The following is a 20,688-nucleotide window of genomic DNA, read 5'->3' as shown; positions in this document are numbered from 1 at the left end:
TGAGATTGCCTTCTAGCTTTTTTAAAAAAAAACTGCTCTTCCAAGCTGTTTCCAATTTGCTTGTTGCTTCATTGCATCTACTAAATCACAGCAAGTTGGTTAATAATAGAATATGCAAAGCCCTAACATTACAGAGCAGTTTTTAAGCATTTTTCATTTTTATACTTTCTAAAACGCAATTCAAGTGTCAAAATCTAATTACTGCAACTTGAAGCGTATACTGCTTGATTACAGATAAAATAAACTGCTCTTTTATTTTTTAATAACCAAATGCCATATTGATGCAGCGGCTCAGTTGGTTTGGCAGTGATTTTGATGGAAGCGTATGTTACAATCCCCAAGTAACTCATTGGAATATTTCTAGAATAGCGCCCCCTTGTTCAATAGGATTTCATTTAGTTTTTTCAAAAGATAACAGTTTATTCAGCAATGGTCTCATAGACTTCAGGGATGTCTGTCTTGGGAATGCTTTTAGACTGTAGCCATAATGCCTAGCAAACTCATTTTACACTTGTTTTCATATTAGCCCTTGTTCACATGACCAAGCAGGGGATAACGAATGCATGTGTTGTGTTTGTGTTTAAGCAGATGCAAACCAACATGCTAGAAACACTGATTATTTTACTACTCTGCTTTCTTTCTTTAATTCCTTGATATTCCACAGCCTGCCATTACAGCCACTGGCACATCATGTCTGTGTTAGTGTAGCACATTGTCCATGCTATATTCCACTGCTTCCCATGTATGAAGTCCAAATGCTAGTTGTCAGATCTCACTGATGACAGATAGCAGGAATGACTGATAAATCATTAGATTATGACTAACAGTGCAATCCTGTACACATCTACTCAGTAAGCTCCATTGAGCTGAGGGAGCTCACAGATAAGCATATGAAGAATTGCAGCCTAATTATTTGTGTTGCAATAGCACAATACCTCTGTTGTTCAGTCGTTCAGTCGTGTCCGACTCTTCGTGACCCCATGGACCATAGTACGCCAGGCCTTCCTGTCCTGCGCTCTCTCCCGGAGCATGCTCAAGTTCATATTCATTGCATCCGTGATGCTATCTAGCCATCTCATCCTCTGCCGTCCCCTTCTCCTTTTGCCTTCAGTCTTTCCCAGCATCAGGGTCTTTTCCAGAGAGTTTTCTCTTCGCATTAGGTGGCCAAAATATTTCAGCTTCAGCTTCAGTATCTGTCCTTCCAATGAGCACTCAGGGTTGATTTCCTTTAGGATGGACTGATTTGACCTCCTTGCAGTCCAGGGGACTCGTAAGAGTCTTCTCCAGCACCACAGTTCGAAAGCATCAATTATTCGGCGCTCAGCCTTCCTTATAGTCCAGCTCTCACAGCCATACATTACTACTGGGAAAACCATCGCTTTGATTAGACGGACCTTTGTCGGCAAGGTGATGTCTCTGCTTCTTACTATGCTGTCTAGGTTGGCCATAGCTTTCCTCCCAAGGAGCAAGCGTCTTTTAATTTCATGGCTACAGTCACCGTCTGCGGTGATCTTGGAGCCCAAGAAAGTAAAATCTGTCACTGCTTCCATTTCTTCCCCTTCTATATGCCAGGAAGTGATGGGGCCAGATGCCATGATCTTAGTTTTTTTAATGTTGAGTTTCAAACCAGCTTTTGCACTCTCCTCTTTCACCCTCAACAAGAGGCTCTTGAGATCCTCTTCGCTTTCTGCCATTAGGGTGGTATCGTCTGCATATCGGAGGTTGTTGATAATTCTCCCAGCAATCTTAATTCCGACCTCTGATTCATCCAACCCGGCATTTCTCATGATGTACTCTGCATATAAGTTAAATAAGCAGGGTGACAATATGCAGCCTTGTCGTACTCCTTTCCCAATTTTGAACCAATCGCTTGTTCCATGTCTGGTTCTTACTGTTGCTTCTTGACCCTCGTACAGGTTTCTCAGGAGACAGGTAAGGTGGTCTGGTACTCCCATCACTTTAAGAATTTGCCACAGTTTGTTGTGATCCACACAGTCAAAGGCTTTAGCGTAGTCAATGAAGCAGAAATAGACGTTTTTCTGGAATTCTCTTGCTTTCTCCATGATGCAGCGAATGTTGGCGATTTGATCTCTAGTTCCTCTGCCTCTTCGAAACCCAGCTTGTACTTCCGGTAGTTCTCGGTTCGCATACTGCTGAAGCCTAGCTTGTAGGATTTTGAGCATCACCTTGCTGGCATGTGAAATGAGCGCAATTGTGCAGTAGTTTGAACACTCTTTGGCGTTGCCCTTCTTTGGAATTGGAATGTAAACTGACCTTTTCCAGTCTTGTGGCCACTGTTGAGTGTTCCAGATTTGTTGGCATATTGAATGCAGCACTTTAACAGCATCATCTTTTAGGATTTTAAATAGCTCGGCTGGAATACTGTCATCTCCGCTAGCTTTGTTGTTACTAATGCTTCCTAAGGCCCACTTGACTTCACTCTCTAGGATGTCTGGCTCAAGTTCAGTGACCGCACTATCATGGCTATCAGGGACATTCAGATCTTTCCTGTATAGTTCTTCTGTGTATTCTTGCCACCTCTTCTTAATCTCATCTGCTTCTGTTAGGTCCCTGCCTTCTTTGTCCTTTATCATGCCCGTCTTTGCACAAACGTTCCCTTGAGATCTCCAATTTTCTTGAAGAGATCTCTAGTCTTTCCCATTCTGTTGTTTTCCTCGATTTCTTTGCATTGTTCATTTAAAAAGGCCTTCTTGTCTCTCCTTGCTATTCTCTGGAACTCTGCATTCAGTTGGGTATATCTTCCCCTTTCTCCCTTGCTTTTCGCTTCCCTTCTTTCGTGAGCTACTTGTAAAGCCTCATCAGACAGCCACTTTGCTTTCTTGCATTTCGTTTTCTTTGGGATGGATTTCGTTGCTGCCTCCTGAACAATGTTACGGACCTCTGTCCATAGTTCCTCAGGCACTCTGTCTATCAGGTCTAATCCCTGAAATCTATTCCTCACCTCCACTGTATATTCAGAAGGGATATGATTTAGGTCATACCTGAACGGTTTAGTGGTTTTCCCGACGTTCTTCAATTTAAGCCGAAATTTTGCAAGAAGCAGCTCATGATCTGAGCCACAGTCAGCTCCAGGTCTTGTTTTTACTGACTGTATGGAGCTTCTCCATCTTTGGCTGCAAAGGACATAATCAATCTGATTTCGATATTGACCATCTGGTGACGTCCATGTGTAGAGTCGCCTCTTGTGCTGTTGGAAAAGAGTGTTTGCTATGATCAGCATGTTCTCTTGGCAAAACTCTATTAGCTTTTGTCCTGCTTCATTTTGTACACCAAGGCCATGCCTGCCTGTTATCCCGGTGATTTCTTGACTTCCTACTTTAGCATTCCAATCCCCTATGATGAAGAGGACATCTTTTTTTGGTGTTAGTTCTAGAAGGTGTTGTAGGTCTTCATAGAACCGATCAACCTCAGCTTCTTCAGCCTCAGTGGTTGGGGCATAGACTTGAATTACTGTGATGTTGAATGGTTTGCCTTGGATTCGTACTGAGATCATTCTATCATTTTTAAGATTGTACCCCAGTACTGCTTTTCCCACCCTTTTGTTGACTATGAGTGCTACTCCATTTCTTCTAAGGGATTCTTGCCCACAATAGTAGATATGATGGTCACCTGAATTAAATTCGCCCATGCCTGTCCATTTGAGTTCGCTGATTCCCAAGATGTCGATGTTCAATCTTGCCATCTCATGTTTGACCACCTCCAGCTTACCTTGATTCATTGATCTGACATTCCAGGTTCCTAAACAATATTGTTCTTTACAGCATCGGATTTTCTTTTCACCACCAGACACATCCACAGCTGAGTGTCCTTTCGGGTTTGGCCCAGCCGCTTCACTCTTTCTGGCGCTACTTGGAAATACCCTCTGCTCTTCCCCAGTAGCATATTGGACACCTTCCGACCTGAGGGGCTCATCTTCCGGCGTCATCTCTTTTAGCCTTGTGATACGTTCCATGGGGTTTTCTTGGCAAGAATACTGGAGTGGGTTGCCATTTCCTTCTCCAGTGGACCACATTTTGTCAGAACTCTCTGCCATGACCTGTCCGTCTTGGGTGGCCCTGCACGGCATAGCTTAGGGCTTCACTGAGTTACGCAAGCCCCTTCGCCACAACAAGGCAGTGATCCATGAAGGGGGGCTTTCCATTAGCTTTTCATTAATGGAAACTACAACTCTCAGGAGCCACCGTAGAAAGTCTCTTTAGCTGATTGGAGTATTTGACTACATGTCCCAAAATGCCTTGTTGTTAAAAAAGGGGGGGGGAGCTCCCGGTACTCAGTAAATTCACGAAACCATCGTGAAAACTGCGGAGTCATAAAACAGTGTTAGACTAATAATTCGTTTTGTCTGGAGAGCAAACTTCCCGGTAACCTTTGACGCCATTTTCTTCCTGGATTTCAAGTTACAGTGGGGATTACAAGCGCCTCATTTTCGTAGCTCCGCATTTCAGATGGGGTCGTGGTTGACATATTTATATACAGACCTGGAAAAGACCCTGATGCTGGGAAAGACTGAAGGCAAAAGGAGAAGGGGACGGCAGAGGATGAGATGGCTAGATAGCATCACGGATTCAATGAATATGAACTTGAGCACACCCCAGGAGAGAGCGCAGGACAGGAAGGCCTGGCGTGCTATGGTCCATGGGGTCACGAAGAGTCGGACACGACTGAACGACTGAACAACAACAACAGTACATACACGCTATCAAGAAACTGTTACATAAATGGGATACAGAGGGTGTACTACACAAAGGATATAATTTCAACTGAATTACTTTGGATATCGATGTATGTGAGTCACCTGAAATCAACACATAGTCTTGTTAAAAAGCCCACTCTACGTATAACTAAATCTGGATCCAACCCACTCAGCAGAAGACGTATGTCTCAGGTTACAGCGAGGCTAAATTAAACCTTGCAAACTGCTATATGATGGCTAGATAGCATCACCGATGCAATGAATATGAACTCGAGCACACTCCGGGAGAGAGCGCAGGACAGGAGGGCCTGGCATGCTATGGTCCATGGGGTCACGAAGAGTCGGACACGACTGAACGACTGAACAACAACAAACTGCTATACACGCTGCGTAATGGGGCTTACTTCTGAGTAGACAGACATAAGTTTGCATTGCAATCCTGTGCACAGTTACTTGGGAGTAAATCCCATTGAACTCAATGGGGCTAGCTTTGCGCCTTACCCGCTTACCTTAGTGTAAGCCCCACTGAACTCAGTGGAACTCCCTTCTGAGTAGACCTGTACAGAATGCGCTTTAAGTCCGGGTCAGCCTATTAAACTTAATGAGCCTTACTTTTTGTTGTTTTTACTACAATAGACTACCAAGGCTCCCCCTCTTGAAACTGATCCTTCCAAGCAGACATAGATGGAATTTCGCTGTTAGTAAAACCGCCCACTTAACCGCCAACCCCCCCCCCCGTGCTCAGTCGTAGGCAGAACCATCGCGCTTTTTCCATTCTAACAGCGCCAAATGAAGAACCCAATTAAAAAAGGGGAAATAGGCGGCGTGCGTACGTCTATGGTTACTCTACCCTTTCCTATATCTATGAAGCATTCCTTTCGCTCCGTACAACTGCCCGAGATACAGACGGCTTAGCGGAAGAGATTGTCGGTGCTGTTCTCGCGTTGTCTTAAAGCTATCGCGAGAGTTCCTGGAGCCGGAAGCTCCACGTCGGTGAATCGGGCTGGGAGCGAATCGGGGAGAGTTGGGTGGCTGCAGCAGCCCTGACCGGGAGCCGGAGCCATGGTGAGTTGAGGAGGCTCGGGGCCCCCAAAGGCTGGAGGATGGTGTTGCTTCGGTGGGATGGCCGGTGGGTCGGAGAGGAGTAGGCGCTGCTAGAAGGAGGAGGCCTGTCGGGGAAACGGAGGGGCTAAGGAGAGAGGGCAGGGTGATTTCTCTTCTTCCACAGTGTTGACGTGTGGCTAAAGCCTCCTGTCCGTCGTTGCCCTTCCAATAAATTCTTGCCACTGTTTAATCGACAGAAATCCCGCGTCTATACGAGCAGGCAGAAATCCAGCAGGTAGAGTGTTCCTTAGCATGACCTGCTAAGCTTCACCTGTCGATTTCTGCCCGCCCTGCAGGAGAGGTCCTTTGTCCATGAAAAAGGTGGCAACCCTACTTCCAAGTCACTTGAAAAAAAGAAAACAAAAGTCTGTGCTCTACAGCTGCTGCTTTTGAAGGTGCAGCTGATTTGCCTCTACCAACCTGCCTGCACACTAGATGCTGTATGGAATAAAAAGTGTCAGGAACCCCCACAGGTTGAAGATCGCAATCTGCGCCCTTCTGAGCCTGTGAGCGTGTGGAGAGTTGGTGCATATATTCACTCCTAGGGCCTGAATTGGTAGCGACTAACCTCCACCTCGAAATCTGGAGGCCGAGGGTGATAGAATCATAGAGTTGGAAGGGAGTTCAAAAGTCACCTAGCCTTGCTGATGCAGGAAATCCAATGCTATAGCATCCCTGATAGGTGGCCATGCAGCCTCCACTTCAAAACATCTAGTGAAGGAGAACCCACCACCTTTCGAGGGCTTCTGCCCTGAAAGGCAGCCAAGAAATATTTTAAATAAATAAATTTGAGGCAATCTGTTCCACTGCTGAACAGCTCATAACGTCTGGGCGTCCTTCCTAATGTTTAGTTGAAATTCATTTTCTTGTATTGGTTTGGTCCTGCCCTCTGGAGCAAGAGAAAATAAATTTGCTCCATCAGTGTGACAGCCCTTCAAATATGGCTCATGGTGGATAACTCACTGAAAACAAATAATATGCTATGGTGAAAAGGGCAAATTTTCCTGGCCTACACTTTCCACTGGCTGTTCATTATAATCTAGGGGTTTGTGGAAATTCAGGAAAGTGCTGCAGTTATTGTTTTAATTCACACACTCTGTAGCCTGTGTACCCATCTTAAGTTAAGTGCTGTGAGGTATGAGTGGTAGCCTGGTGGCTAAGCCTATAGGTAGGGCATTGGCACAGCTGCATGATGGCTGTAGTGTCAGTTCTCTGCCTGCTAAAGTTGATGTACATTGTCTAAAAAGTAGTCTTGTGCAGTCTTAGATTTTATGGATGTATAAATATATCTAGATACATGTATCCAAGAAGGTACAAAATTTGCTCAAATGCATATATGAATTTGTGGTGTTGCCATATAGTTTATTAAAACTTATGGAACTGCGCAAGGTGACCTGCACAACTAAAAACCCATTAAAGAATTCCAGTAGTCAATCAATAATAGTAGTAAAACAAATTATTGAGGCAGATCTGTGGTCCATCTAGCCAGAACTGTCAACGCTGACTAGCAGGAGCTCTCCTGAGCTCTGCTACTTGAGATCCTTTTAATTGGAGAAGACTAGGCTTTTGGCTTCTGCAGATGTGTGGATATTCTAAAGGGACATTGGTCTCGTAAAAAAAAAAAAAACCAGCAACCCCTCCTAGCTGTACTATTGATGCTTTTTTACCCAGTATGCATCCTCCAGTCTGGATTGTGCACATTACACAAAAGGGCAGCACGGCAGCACTGCCCCTACCCCTCTCTAGAATCTCTTCCAAAGTGTTCTTTCGTCTCTGCAGTCCTCTTGCATTGACAAATTCTTCATCATCTAATTAGACTGGAAATGGGCAATGTGTTCTATTTTGTATAAAAATACAGTGTCAGTGGATTGGAGACAGTTAATGGAGTGTTGCGGTTTTTAGTATGGGTTGAGCTAAATCCATGGACTATTCCAGCCAGCATCTGTAAAAGTAAACAAATGAAGCACTTTGAGACCAGGGTGGTGTGGGCCCCATTCATAAATATGACTGGTTGTTTAGGTCTAATCTTCATTTTTCTTAAAATGTAAATATCATAAAGACATTTTATACATTTGAAATAGCCTAATTACTCTTTTGCTGTTTAGCCTCTCCGACTTGATATCAAGCGTAAGCTAACAGCTCGATCTGACCGAGTAAAAAGTGTAGACTTGCATCCTACAGAACCATGGATGTTGGCTAGTCTTTACAATGGTAGCGTCTGTGTTTGGAACCATGAAACACAGGTAAGGTTTGATAGCAGCTATGTTCAGTGTAAAAGAATGGTTGGTATTATTAAGTAACTAGATGTGATGCAGAAAATCTGTGAACAAAATCTCATGTGTTTTATTTGAAACTTAAGAGCAGCTGCAGGGCCCCCTGAATCAACCTGGGACCCTCCCTCCTCTCATACCATTTTCTCAGTTGCCCCCCGCCCCAAAGTTTCAATTTGCCCCATAGGTAATTGTATGGCATCTACTGTATGGTACCTACTGTTTTCCCCTGCTGTTCATAGGCATCCAGGGATTTTTAACTGTGTGGTGTCTTTCTTTTCTCAAGAGTACTTAGTTTTAACAGTTTGTCCAACATTAGAAAAAGTTACCTAGGGCAATATCCAGTATTGCTGCTGTGCTCCTGCTCATTCTGTTGTGCAAGGGGGACCCACTGAGGAGGACTTAGCGCTGTCTAAAGCAAGCCTGGAAATGCTCATTTCCAAATTGGGACAAGTCAGCAGAGCTCCTTTCTGTGAGCTCTGATGATCTGCCTCACTCCAGAAATGAACATTTCTGGTTGTTTTAAGAACTGCTAGCTCTCCATTACACTAGCAGTGTGTCCCACTGGCACATGAGCAGCGTAGCATACTGCCCTTAACTTATTTACATTCCTAGAATATTGTCTTTGAAGTTCTAGCCATTGAAAAATAGCCATCTGAAATAGCTGAAGCAATTTTAAAAAGCCCTTTTGCATGAGTAAGAGTTAACATAAAATCTAAACTTTATTTTTCAGACCCTAGTGAAGACCTTTGAAGTATGTGACCTGCCAGTCAGAGCAGCTAAATTTGTGGCAAGAAAGAACTGGGTTGTTACAGGAGCTGTAAGTTGTCACTTTTTCACCATGTACATTTTGTATTTTCTTACTGCATTGGATTCTTGAAGCCATTAATCACTTAAGAATTGTTTCCTGAAAACCTTCTGTAGTTTAAGAGGTAAAAACTTTTGAAGTTCAAGTTTAATTGTGGATGCAAGTTAATGTGGTGTGATTGTGGCCTTAGATGGACAAATTGTGTTCCGTAAGACTACCTGTGTACTTGGATATTTTACTTCTACTACTGGATTTCTCCTGCACTGAACTGTCAAGCTGCTTTTTATATCTGGGGTGAGGGTGGTTGGGGATTTGAAAAGGTGATTTACTATGTGGTGCTGGATGGTACAGTATCAACAGCTGTTAAAATGCACAGTTCACTGAAGGAAATACAATGTGATGCTAAAGATTGCTTTCATTTTATTTCTAAAATATGTATCCTGCCTTTCTGTAAAAAATAAACTGAAGGCAGCTTATAAGCACATTTTTACAACAAACCAACACATACAAACACATAATCAGTCACAAAAACCAAAGATAATAAACAAAGCAAGATCAAAAACAGCCTAGCAACAGAAAGAGACTGGAAAACCTAACAACAACCAGCAATGCATCAAGAAACAACAAACATTGAGAAACAGCCTTGGCCAGTTCCATAAGTCTTCTGGCACCTGAAGGCATTCTGTATCAGGGCTAGGTGGCCTTCATTTAGCCTTGATATAGAGATGGCATTTCAGAGTTGGCACCCCACTGAATAGGTAGGGTCCTGGTAGGCACCCAGCAAACCAATCAGCAAGGGCACCCAGAGTTTGACCTCAGATGTTGACAGAGTGCCTGAGGGGGGTATATATGGGGAAGGCAATCTTTAAGTATTTGGGTCCAAAGCCTTTTGTGGCTTTACAGATGAGAACTACCACCTTTTAAGCGAGTCTGGAAATGATTCAGCAACTAACACAGCCATCTGAAATAGCCGAAGCAATTTTTAAAACCCCTTGGAGTAATATGCTCTAAGATCCAGCCTACATGTCTTTATTTGTTTTCTTTTTAAATTAAAAATGTAAAAACAGACTGTTTTTTTTTTTTACATAAATAATAAATTCAGTATATGGAGTTGGATATTCAGCCCTCATTTACAGAGAACCTGATGTTCACTGGGTTTTCTTTCTTCCGTAGGATGACATGCAAATTAGAGTTTTCAACTACAACACTTTAGAAAGAGTTCACATGTTTGAAGCACACTCGGATTATATCCGCTGCATTGCTGTGCATCCTACACAGCCTTTCATTTTAACAAGCAGTGGTAAGAGTGTACATTTATTGTTTAATTCTATTTTTATCAGTTCTTTCTTGACAGCTGTTTATAATTTTGTAAGAAATTGAGCTCTGTACTATCTTGAAGTAGCAGCACATTTTTGGTAACTGAGTAACTTGATACCGGATTTGCTGCGGAATCCTACTGGAAGCACAATGCTTAGAGCTTGATGTTTGTTTTCTGGGCATTGTCTCATAGACGTCCTATTTATATCCTTGAATATCTTCAGTGTCTCAGTGCTTTGTCTGCTTCTCATACTCCAACTTAAGCCCAGTTGCACAGTTCTTTTTACAAAATTTATCTCCCTTTGTATAAATATTTACAGGTCCTCAGATACCTATATTCTATTAACAATTCCCTTCTACTGGGGGAGAAGTCAAGAAACCTTAAAAGAACTCAAAGCATGCTTAGGGGATCTGTGCAAAGTAGAAACTAGTTAAACATATGCCATAGAAATAGTTGATTACAAGTAAAATTCTTAAAACAGTCCTTCCAAATTTGACCAGACAACAGCTGGAGATCTGGCTGACAAACAGTGCATGCTTGCGTACATCTGCATATAGCTCAAAAGTTTTTGGAGAGAGGAGGGGGTTCAGGAACTTAGCTGTGAACCTTAGCTTGGGATCAGAGAGAAATATACTCCACCCAGTTATGTCTAAGGAAAAGAGGAGGGGTGAGTTGTCAGAGCAAAGGCATTTGGGTATGATGCTGTTTAGCTTGCATAGCCTTGTTAAAGGATAGAGTGGGACTTCTAAACAGGTTAGCACAAATTCTTTTTCACTAGAATGAATAGCCTTTTGAAAAGTGGCATTGTCAAGTTTACTTCAAAAATTAGAGTTAGTGGGTACGTTTATACACCACGTTAAGTCAAGTTTCTGGAGAATCCTGGCTTACCATGAACAAGCTGCATGCTGATGTTTGCCTTCTGTTTGTGCCCACTTGGCTTCTCCTGCTAGTGCGAGCTGCTAAACTGGCTTTCCCCAACCTGGTGCCCTCCAAATGTTTTGGACTACCATTTCCATCAGCTCCAGCCAGCATGGTTAGTGGACAGGAATGATGACAGTTGTAGTCCGAAACATCTGGAAGGCACCACGTTGAGGAAGGCTACACTAAATTCACCTGGATTTGAAAATTTACTGTGTTGTCCTAACCTATGTTTCTGGCTTGTTGCACCCCTTGCAAGCTAAGATCACAAACCAGAATTTGTTCTTGGCATACGAGCAAAGGGCTGGATGTGCCTGATCTCGTCTGATCTCAGAAGCTAAGCAGGGTCAGCCCTGGGTAGTACTTGGATGGGAGACTGCCTGGGAATCAGGCTTCCTAAATTGAGCGGGGGGTTGGACTTGATGGTCTTGGAGGCCTTTTCCAACCCTATGATTCTATGAATCCTGGCTTGTTTGGGAGCAACAACCCAGGAGCCCCAGTTTGGGCAACACAGTAAGCTTTCAAGTCCTGGTAGTCTCTTGTTTATGTGGGTGGAGCTGAGTGGGTGTGAACAGGCTGCTTGTACCAACACACAGCTTGTTTATGGTAAGCCAGGATTTTCTAGAAATGTATTTATTAGCAGTATTTATATACTGCTTCTCATTTGAAACAAATCTGGAAGTGGTTTACAAACAAAAAAGACAACATATGCACAATAGTATCATGAAACTTTTTCAAGAAAACAAAACAGAAATGTTACTTTGTCGCTAGATTAATTCTTTCTTCAGTGCAATGGACAAATGTAGAGTGTTTATGAAGTGGATATTAGAAATTACTGAAAACCTTGCACTGATCTATGCTTTTCCCCCCTCACAGATGACATGCTTATTAAGCTATGGGACTGGGATAAAAAATGGTCCTGTTCTCAAGTGTTTGAAGGGCACACTCATTATGTAATGCAGATTGTCATAAATCCTAAGGACAATAACCAGTTTGCTAGCGCCTCTTTGGACAGGACAATCAAGGTACAGTGATCTGTTATGTGAAAATCAGTAACTCAGAATTATTAATTTGAAGTGAAATACAGTGCACTCTTTTGACGTTGTAGCTTATCTGCTGCTCATCATAATTGAACTGGCAGCCTTCAGATTTGGAAGACATTGATTCAAACTACTGTTTATTTTATCTAATATTCTGAACAAAAACAATATGTCTATACCAATATATATCTAGTAGAAGTATTGGTGCACATTTTGCAGTTGCAATGTGGATTCTGCCAAAAATAGTGTGATCTATGCTTGACATATGCATTATTGTCAGTGGAGAACCTGCATTCCCACCGGAAGCAGCCAGAAACATTAAGTGGGAGTGTGGACACGCAAAGTGATGTCATAGATGGACAGGACAGGGATCTCTTGTTGCAGAATGCCTTTGGTGTACCCATGATGAGTGGAAGGTGCAAATGGCCTTAAGAGGATACACTGTGGAAGATGTGCTGTTTGTATAGTAACATGCATACATTGGGTTGATCTTGTTTCAGCATGTTCCTAGACATTTAGAAGTCTGAAGAAACTGCTAGCTTTGTACAGCCTCTAAAATGTGATTCTTAGGACAAGGTGCTCGGAAAGAAAACATCTACTTGATTTTACTTATGAGGATTTTGGGGAGGGGGAACTGATAGATTTTAATCTAGTTAAAGGCTTCAGAATCAAGTGTTTTTATTTTCTGTACTAAATTTATGAAAGCAGATGGTGAGATATGTGTATTTTGCCTTCCTCTCTTTGGAAAGTTTGAAAAAAGGTTTCCAAGTTTTCTGTTTGATGTTGACTTCTAAGACCCAGATCCAATATGATAAATCTCATATTCTTGCAAGGTGTGGCAGCTTGGTTCTTCTTCACCCAACTTCACTTTGGAAGGCCATGAGAAGGGTGTAAACTGTATTGATTACTACAGTGGAGGTGATAAGCCGTACCTAATTTCAGGAGCAGATGACCGCCTTGTTAAGATCTGGGACTACCAGGTATGTTGTGTCCTGCTATTCTTAAAACATTTTGGGATAATACGAACTAGGTGAACAAATGGGCTGGGTTTTTAAACTGAAAATCAGGCATACGGATATTTTTGTCATGGGACCATATTCAGTTGAAAATGGTTAACTGAGATATCTAGGTAAGTGTACTTCCATAACTCTACCATTCCATTATATAGTTATAATTCTTTATCAGTTGTTCAGAATGCTGTTCAGTATTTACCACATCTTTCATTTTTTTACTTCCAGAATAAAACCTGTGTGCAAACTCTGGAGGGACATGCGCAAAATGTGTCCTGTGTTAGTTTCCACCCTGAGCTGCCAATTATCATCACTGGATCTGAAGATGGTAATTAAGTTTTCTGAGTGATCTATAAGATTATGAAACTAGTTTTCCATTCTTTTAAGAGTGCCAGTTTATTTTTCCTATGGAGATTTTTGTAGGAGTGACAGTTTAAGGTCCAGGTTCAGACAATCACGGAGGGAAAAGTAGCCATCGTGGCTTCTGCCCCTGTGTGGGCCGAGCACACACCCGTCGTTTTCATAGTTACGCATTGCGCAGCATGGGTTGGAGTGTCACCTGAACCTGGTGCCTGGCAGGGATGGCTTTGTACTCATCCTACAACCCACAACTTGCATCAGACGTTCTAGGGTGGGTACAAAGCTACCTCCACTGCGCTGCACGCCGGGTTCAGATGAAATGCCAACCCCACACTGCAGCATGAGTAATTATATGAATGGCAGGCGTGCATGCAGTAGGTGCAGAGAGAGAAGCCACGATAACTTTTTCTCCCCCTACAATCATCCAAACACCCCCAATATCTGTTGAGAGATTAATGTAAGGACTTTGTGCTTTTGGATGCTTACAAATTATTCAGACAACTTAATTACAAATATTCCTATTACAGTTTGTAAAGGAAGTCAGCTCAATAACAGATCATGAGAGTAGGCATGTTGATAGTTTCCTTTGTGAACTGTTTCCCCTTCTAATCTTTTTATTTAAGGAGTACTGTAAAGGAAAATAAAATGTGTATGGGAGGGAGAACATGTTGAACTTTGCCCTTAATGTAGGCCTAAATCGAGTCAATGTATACAATATAATTTATTTTTTATTTTTTCCCAATATGTTGGTTTCAAAAAAATAAATAGATTAGTAAGAAATCTTAAAAGCAAAAAGGGTAGGAGTAAAAAAGCATTTTGTACATCATTGTTGCATGAAAGAGCTTTCCTGTGCACAATTTTACATTCTTCTCTATTAGAAATGCCTGGTCAACAAATGTCTAGTAGATTATTAAATTAATCGGCAAGTAGGTGATTTCTCCTCCTTCCTCCTCCTCCCCTCTCTCCCCTCCGCTATTTTAGATAAAATAAATATATTTATTATAAAGGCTATTTTAGATTGTGTGTGCTAAGTTACCAAATAAATTTTTGCAGTGGGCAGACTCTTTGGCAGACTCTTAGGGGGTAAAATCATCTATTGTACATTCTTAAGATAATGTTTTTCTACAGGAACTTAAAAGGGTTTCCAGGGTTTAATTATCTACTGGGATTAATTAAGGGTGCAATCCTATGCATGTTTAAGCAGAAGATACTCCTATAATTCCCAGCATTCCCCTCACTGGTGAATGCTGGGAGTTGTAAGACTTCTTTTTGTCTAAACATGCATTGGCTTATGCCCTAAAAGTATTGTACTATCATCCTATTTATTCACCACACTGTTCTTTTTCTATCACAGTCATTACATACAATGCTTTTACCTGAATTTAACTTTTTGCCTAATTAGATTTATCTTATTCTCTATTCAGTGTTTTCAGTTTGATTTTTATTTTTTTTGTACAATATATTTACATGTTTGTAGCTGTCTGAGGATACTAAAGTTCTTCTTGCATCCTTTCCCCTAAACATAAGTAAATTTGTAGTAGCTTGGGGCCCAGTTCTAGCAATTATGAGAATCTTCCATGGTAAGCCTTAGGTTCTCATACTCTTCCTTTTCCTCCTTTGCCACTCATGGGGATCTTCCACTTTCAGTTTTGAATTGAAATGTATCCTGTTACATTTGAGCTGGGGAAACTGTGGTTTATTCTGTCGTGATTGACACAAACAAGTCAAGAATTTTTTCCCCCGCTTCCTGGTTTATTTGACGTAATCACTGTTAGAATAAATCAGTTTCCTGAGTTTGTACATAATGAGTTTGTACAGAATTTGACATAATCACTGTTAGAATAAATCAGTTTCCTGAGTTTGTACATAATGGGAAACTGGTTTATTCAAAAGTAGTTTTATTTCAGTTCTTTCCCTCGCATCTGAGTAATGCTGAATACAATAACTCTGTCAAGGACAGATTCAAATCAAGTCTTTTCTCTCCCTCCGCTCTCCGCTTTTCTCTCCCTTTACATAGGAACTGTTCGGATCTGGCATTCCAGCACTTACCGTCTGGAAAGTACTCTCAACTATGGCATGGAGCGGGTGTGGTGTGTGGCAAGCCTGAGAGGATCAAATAATGTGGCTCTGGGATATGATGAAGGCAGCATCATTGTTAAGGTATGTGTCTTAGAAAATATGTAACAATGCTGGATGTCCACCAACAGAGTGTATAATTATTTGGGATTTCTTTATTAAATAAATGAAAAACAGAAGCCTTATTTGGAATGCTGCATTGGAGACTATCTCCTGGTTGTGACGTTTTAAGTGTATTAGATGTACTGGATGCACAGATGTGGTATATACATTTCTCCTCTTATTGTGGTTCTTTCCTTACTAGCTTGGCCGTGAAGAGCCAGCCATGTCAATGGATGCTAATGGAAAGATTATATGGGCTAAGCATTCAGAAATTCAACAAGCTAACCTGAAAGCAATGGGAGATACTGAAATCAAAGATGGAGAGAGGCTACCACTTGCTGTGAAAGATATGGGCAGCTGTGAAATATATCCTCAGACTATTCAGCATAACCCCAATGGGCGGTAAGATTTTTCTTTTTCAGAAGATAAATATTTTAATAGAAGGGTATCATCATGGCATGAGTGCATATTGCCCAGCTGGTTGCCCCAAGGTAGAGGACATGGTATACTTTCTAGCAGAATGCCCATTGTACATTGATTTGAGGAAGCAATACCTTGAGCCCCTATTAGTTGCACTTGAGGGTACTTCCGGTGCAAGCATAACTCGATTATTATTAGCTGGAACAGATCATTATACATCATATAGGACTGTTAAGTTCATCAGTCGAGCTCTGGAGAGGCGAAAGTCATTGACTGTTATAAAAAAAACTAAATCTGTAAACATGGTAATAACATTCTGGCAAATATTGTTTTAGGATTTTAAAATGTTTTTAACTTGCTCTTGTTATTTTATTAACAATTTGTACTTCGGTTTCCCTTTTGGTTGATATGAGAATTGTATTTGTTTTTGTGTGCGGATGGCCTGATGGGCTAAAAAGCAATAAACTGTAACTAACTAAAAAAAATAGTAATAGAAGGGTATGTTTTAAAGTATTTATAGCGCTAGAGACATTTTGCTGTATGGTTTTCTTACAATGGTTTTGGGTCTTGCACACAAACTTTTCTTGCATATCTAATTTACCGTTGCCTTTGGGTTTTTTTTTTTTACTACATTCCAGGTTTGTAGTCGTGTGTGGGGATGGTGAATACATCATTTACACAGCTATGGCACTGAGAAACAAGAGTTTTGGTTCTGCTCAGGAATTTGCATGGGCACATGATTCTTCAGAGTAAGTGGTATAGCCTTGTGCTCTGTTAAACACTTTGGCACCTAGTTTTAGTCTATGAACTGCAATCCTTAAGTGACACTTTAGAGACAGTTGGGAGTATTCCAGAAAGAGTATCTTGAACCTTACTTGTATGGTCTGAAACTCAGCCTCTATCTATCCATTGCATTTTTGTAGGTTTGCACATATGCAGAACTCCATACCCTCCTCAAATGAAATATTTTAATGCACAACTCTCTCCTGTGGCCATACCTTTGTAGTAAAATTTGTACACAGATATGATTACTAGTGAAATCCTTGTATTGTGTCTTGTGGAGGAATATGCAGATGGAAGAGTAAATCTAGAATTAGTGACTCATTCCTAAAAGACCCAGTCTGCTCAAATTGCACTGCATAAACCTTTTGGTATTTTATTTTTAAAACTTTAATTTGAAACATAATAGTCAACCATTTGGGTAATGACTGCATGGTTTAAAAAGGGCAGTATGTGTGTTCCATGGGCTACATCAATCAAGTTTATTCTACTCATCCTTTCTGTCCTTCTTGGGTACTGGAAAGTAAAATTTTGTCAGGCTGTGTGTTGTCAGTTTGCCTACCTAGCCTTGTGTCTGAATCTTTCTGAACAAGAGCTATATTAAATCCTTTTGTTTATGTGCAGGTATGCAATCAGAGAAAGCAACAGCAGTGTCAAGATATTTAAAAACTTCAAAGAGAAGAAGTCCTTTAAACCTGACTTCGGAGCAGAAGGCATGTTATGCACTTTATGCTCAAAAAGAATTTTAGCTGCCTGAGCATTTTCAAGTCAAGTCCTAATTTCTTCTGTTTCTGTCCACTGCAGGTATATATGGTGGTTTCTTGCTGGGTGTCCGATCTGTCAATGGCTTGGCATTTTATGACTGGGAAAATACAGAACTGATACGCAGAATTGAAATACAGCCCAAACATGTGAGTTTTGTGCCAACTACATTTTGCTGAATAACTAAAAACATAATCCGAAATTCTGATTTCTGAGGAGCCAGGCAGCACCTCTGCTTCCTCCCTTTCTTCCCATTTACAGCTACTTAAACCTCTCAGTTTGTATACCTGACCTACGTTTTAGGTTTTAGGATCCTGGCTTCTCCTCCTCATCGCCCACCATTCGCTCCCCCTTTTCCTTCTCCCTTTTCCCTCTCCCTGAGCTCCTCCAAATCCGCTATTGCGACCTCAGAAGAACAGCCACTGTTGCTGCGAGGGGATGGTCATGCCAGTGGTGGTGGGATGATCTGATCTTGGATTTCTCCTCTTGAGCTCATAGCAGTGTCTACGGTCTCGGGAGCGGGGATCTACCACATCCTATGGTCTCCCAGGGTTCATAGGATTGCTCTGCCCAACTCATTTCTTGCAAGGCCAGCTGGTGTTAATTTTGATTATTTTCCAGAAAAATGATAAATATTTTAAGTAGTTATAATAATGATATCTCTTCTCGCCACAGCCTGTACCTTAAAGGTTGTTATGTTGCTTTCATGTAGATTTTCTGGTCTGACTCTGGTGAACTCGTTTGCATAGCCACAGAAGAATCATTCTTCATTCTGAAATATCTTTCTGAGAAAGTTGCAGCAGCACAGGATACACATGTGGGAGTCACTGAAGATGGCATTGAAGATGCCTTTGAGGTAAGTGCATTTAATGATGAATTGTTAGTTGTAGAGACTAGTAGTGATAAAATTTAAAAAATATATAAATAGACAGATGCATCTTAATTTTAAACAATTTATATTGCTGTCATTATGAGACTATGTGGGTGTAAAGAGCCTCTCAGAGATAGATTGCGGAAGCTGATAAGATAGACTTGGAAGATTAGCTGTTGATGTTAACAGTTATATATCTTCAAATAAATATGAAGTAAATATAAATATTATAGCTGTCTATGTTTATTTAGATGTATTTTGTATTGGTCTGTGACCATAATAAATACTTCATTCATATAGATGTATTTTGCTGACAAAGTTAGTGAATAAAACCATATTTTAATGTGTATTACAATATCGTTTAAACTATTTCATATACTATATGGAACTTCTTGTGCCTTACTTGACTATTGTGAATAGTGAATTTGCTCTTGTGTTGATTTCAACATGATTATAGTGGAGGAGCATTTAATTTGGCAGATTCACATCTTGTCGAGCCTCCATTATATGAAATTCTTAATTGCCAGGTTACTAGGTTGCCATTTGGCAAAACCTCCTGTTTGGGTCTAGCATAAAGATTTCACCAATCTATTTGGATAGCACCGAGCATCAGAAAGTGTTTATTCTTCCTCCAGGTCCTTGGTGAAATTCAAGAGATTGTGAAAACAGGATTGTGGGTAGGCGACTGTTTTATTTATACCAGTTCTGTGAACAGACTGAACTACTACGTTGGAGGAGAAATTGTCACCATTGCGCACTTGGACCGGTGAGCATCCAGTAGTTCATGAGATAGTTCTAGTTGATATGAAATAATCCTGTCAGTAAGTGTCCTGCAGCATGATCTACTTTTTTTTTACTCTTCAGTGCATCTTGAACAGAGTAGTTAATGTGGCAATGAGTAGTTACTGTGCTGGAGATGGGCAGGAATATGGTCCTTAGATGAGTATTTTAATTTTCGTGAACTGCCCAGGGAGCTTTGGCTATTGGACAGTATAGAAATAAAATAAATAAATGAGTGCTATGTAGAGTGCAAGGCCTGACTGTGGGGTGCTCCAGCAACAAAACTTTGTGATGCCCATGCAGCTTCTTGCCTCTCACATAAGCCTCCAGTTTGTATATCCACCACCACCCCCAGCTTTTCTCTGTAGTGCGCTAGTATTGGGAAATGGAAGAGTTTCAGAGCTGTATGGCCAAAACAAAAGTTATTTCCAGGGGTCTCTTCTGTTTAATTTTTCTGCTATGATCTCTTGGAGTTTTTCTGCCTTGATAGAGTCTCAGTATGTTTGATATATGAGCTTGCCATAACTTCACAGCATATTGTTTGCTTTACATGAATAACATAATGACTGATGAGTTTTCAGACTACAGTTATTCTAAAATTTCTGTGTTGAACCGTTATTAAAATAATGCACTCTCTCTACCTCCCCACACCCCATTTTTCTTTTTTCTTAAAGGACAATGTATTTGCTAGGCTATATACCCAAAGACAACAGACTTTATCTTGGTGATAAAGAATTAAATATAGTGAGTTACTCCTTGCTAGTATCAGTGCTAGAGTATCAAACTGCAGTGATGAGGAGAGACTTCAGTATGGCTGACAAAGTTCTTCCCACAATTCCAAAGGAGCAGAGGACCAGAGTTGCTCACTTCCTTGAGAAGCAGGTAAAAACAGTTGTCATATTCTACCAGAGTAATCCTTGGTTAATAAAAACTGTAGATGTAATATTTTGGCATTGGAAATGGTTCCAAATTTAGCTTAGCAGGGCTGGACATACCTATATATTGGGTATTTAAATATCCTTGAGTATTTATAATGTTATCAGAATAAGACAAATAAGATGGGGTTTGGCCCAGATAGAGGGAGATATGCTTGTGATTCAGATATCGCTTCTATAGTATGGTAAGAAAATTCCTTCTCTAATGATGTGCTGTTCTAAAAATCTGTTCAGGGTTTCAAACAACAAGCTCTTGCAGTATCTACAGATCCTGAACATCGCTTTGAGCTTGCTCTTCAGCTTGGCGAACTTAAGATTGCATATCAGCTTGCGGTAGAAGCAGAGGTATGTTAACACAATTTAAAAACATGATCAAAGTGTCATATTAAAGATATGAAAGAACAGTCTCGTATGAAAGAA

The 20,688-nt window shown here is 41.0% G+C and overlaps 1 protein-coding gene across 4 annotated transcripts in view; it reads left to right on the top strand.

Moving 5' to 3' along the window:
• The first annotated feature begins 5,709 nt into the window (after positions 1-5,709).
• Positions 5,710-20,688, top strand: part of COPB2 (coat protein complex I subunit beta 2) — a 21,646-nt gene continuing 6,667 nt past the window's right edge. For 3 of the 4 annotated variants that reach the window (XM_084847072.1, XM_084847071.1, XM_084847073.1), the window contains exons 1-16: positions 5,710-5,779; positions 7,924-8,061; positions 8,822-8,908; positions 10,070-10,196; positions 12,009-12,157; positions 13,006-13,152; positions 13,411-13,510; positions 15,560-15,702; positions 15,923-16,122; positions 16,779-16,889; positions 17,545-17,633; positions 17,725-17,831; positions 18,395-18,538; positions 19,189-19,319; positions 20,008-20,215; positions 20,503-20,613. In XM_084847072.1, the coding sequence (XP_084703198.1) occupies positions 5,777-5,779; positions 7,924-8,061; positions 8,822-8,908; positions 10,070-10,196; positions 12,009-12,157; positions 13,006-13,152; positions 13,411-13,510; positions 15,560-15,702; positions 15,923-16,122; positions 16,779-16,889; positions 17,545-17,633; positions 17,725-17,831; positions 18,395-18,538; positions 19,189-19,319; positions 20,008-20,215; positions 20,503-20,613 (1,995 nt within the window). In that variant the 5' untranslated portion in view covers positions 5,710-5,776. Of the gene's footprint in view, positions 5,780-7,923; positions 8,062-8,818; positions 8,909-10,069; positions 10,197-12,008; positions 12,158-13,005; positions 13,153-13,410; positions 13,511-15,559; positions 15,703-15,922; positions 16,123-16,778; positions 16,890-17,544; positions 17,634-17,724; positions 17,832-18,394; positions 18,539-19,188; positions 19,320-20,007; positions 20,216-20,502; positions 20,614-20,688 lie in introns of those variants that run through there. The other variant, XM_084847074.1, reaches the window with a different exon arrangement.

The sequence above is a fragment of the Heloderma suspectum genome, chromosome 3 (assembly GCF_057233095.1).
Source record: "Heloderma suspectum isolate Gila_16-S chromosome 3, 16-S_ref, whole genome shotgun sequence".
NCBI lineage: Eukaryota > Metazoa > Chordata > Lepidosauria > Squamata > Helodermatidae > Heloderma > Heloderma suspectum.
Note: the sequence above shows the minus strand (reverse complement) of the source record. Positions and strands in the feature narration are given on the sequence as shown.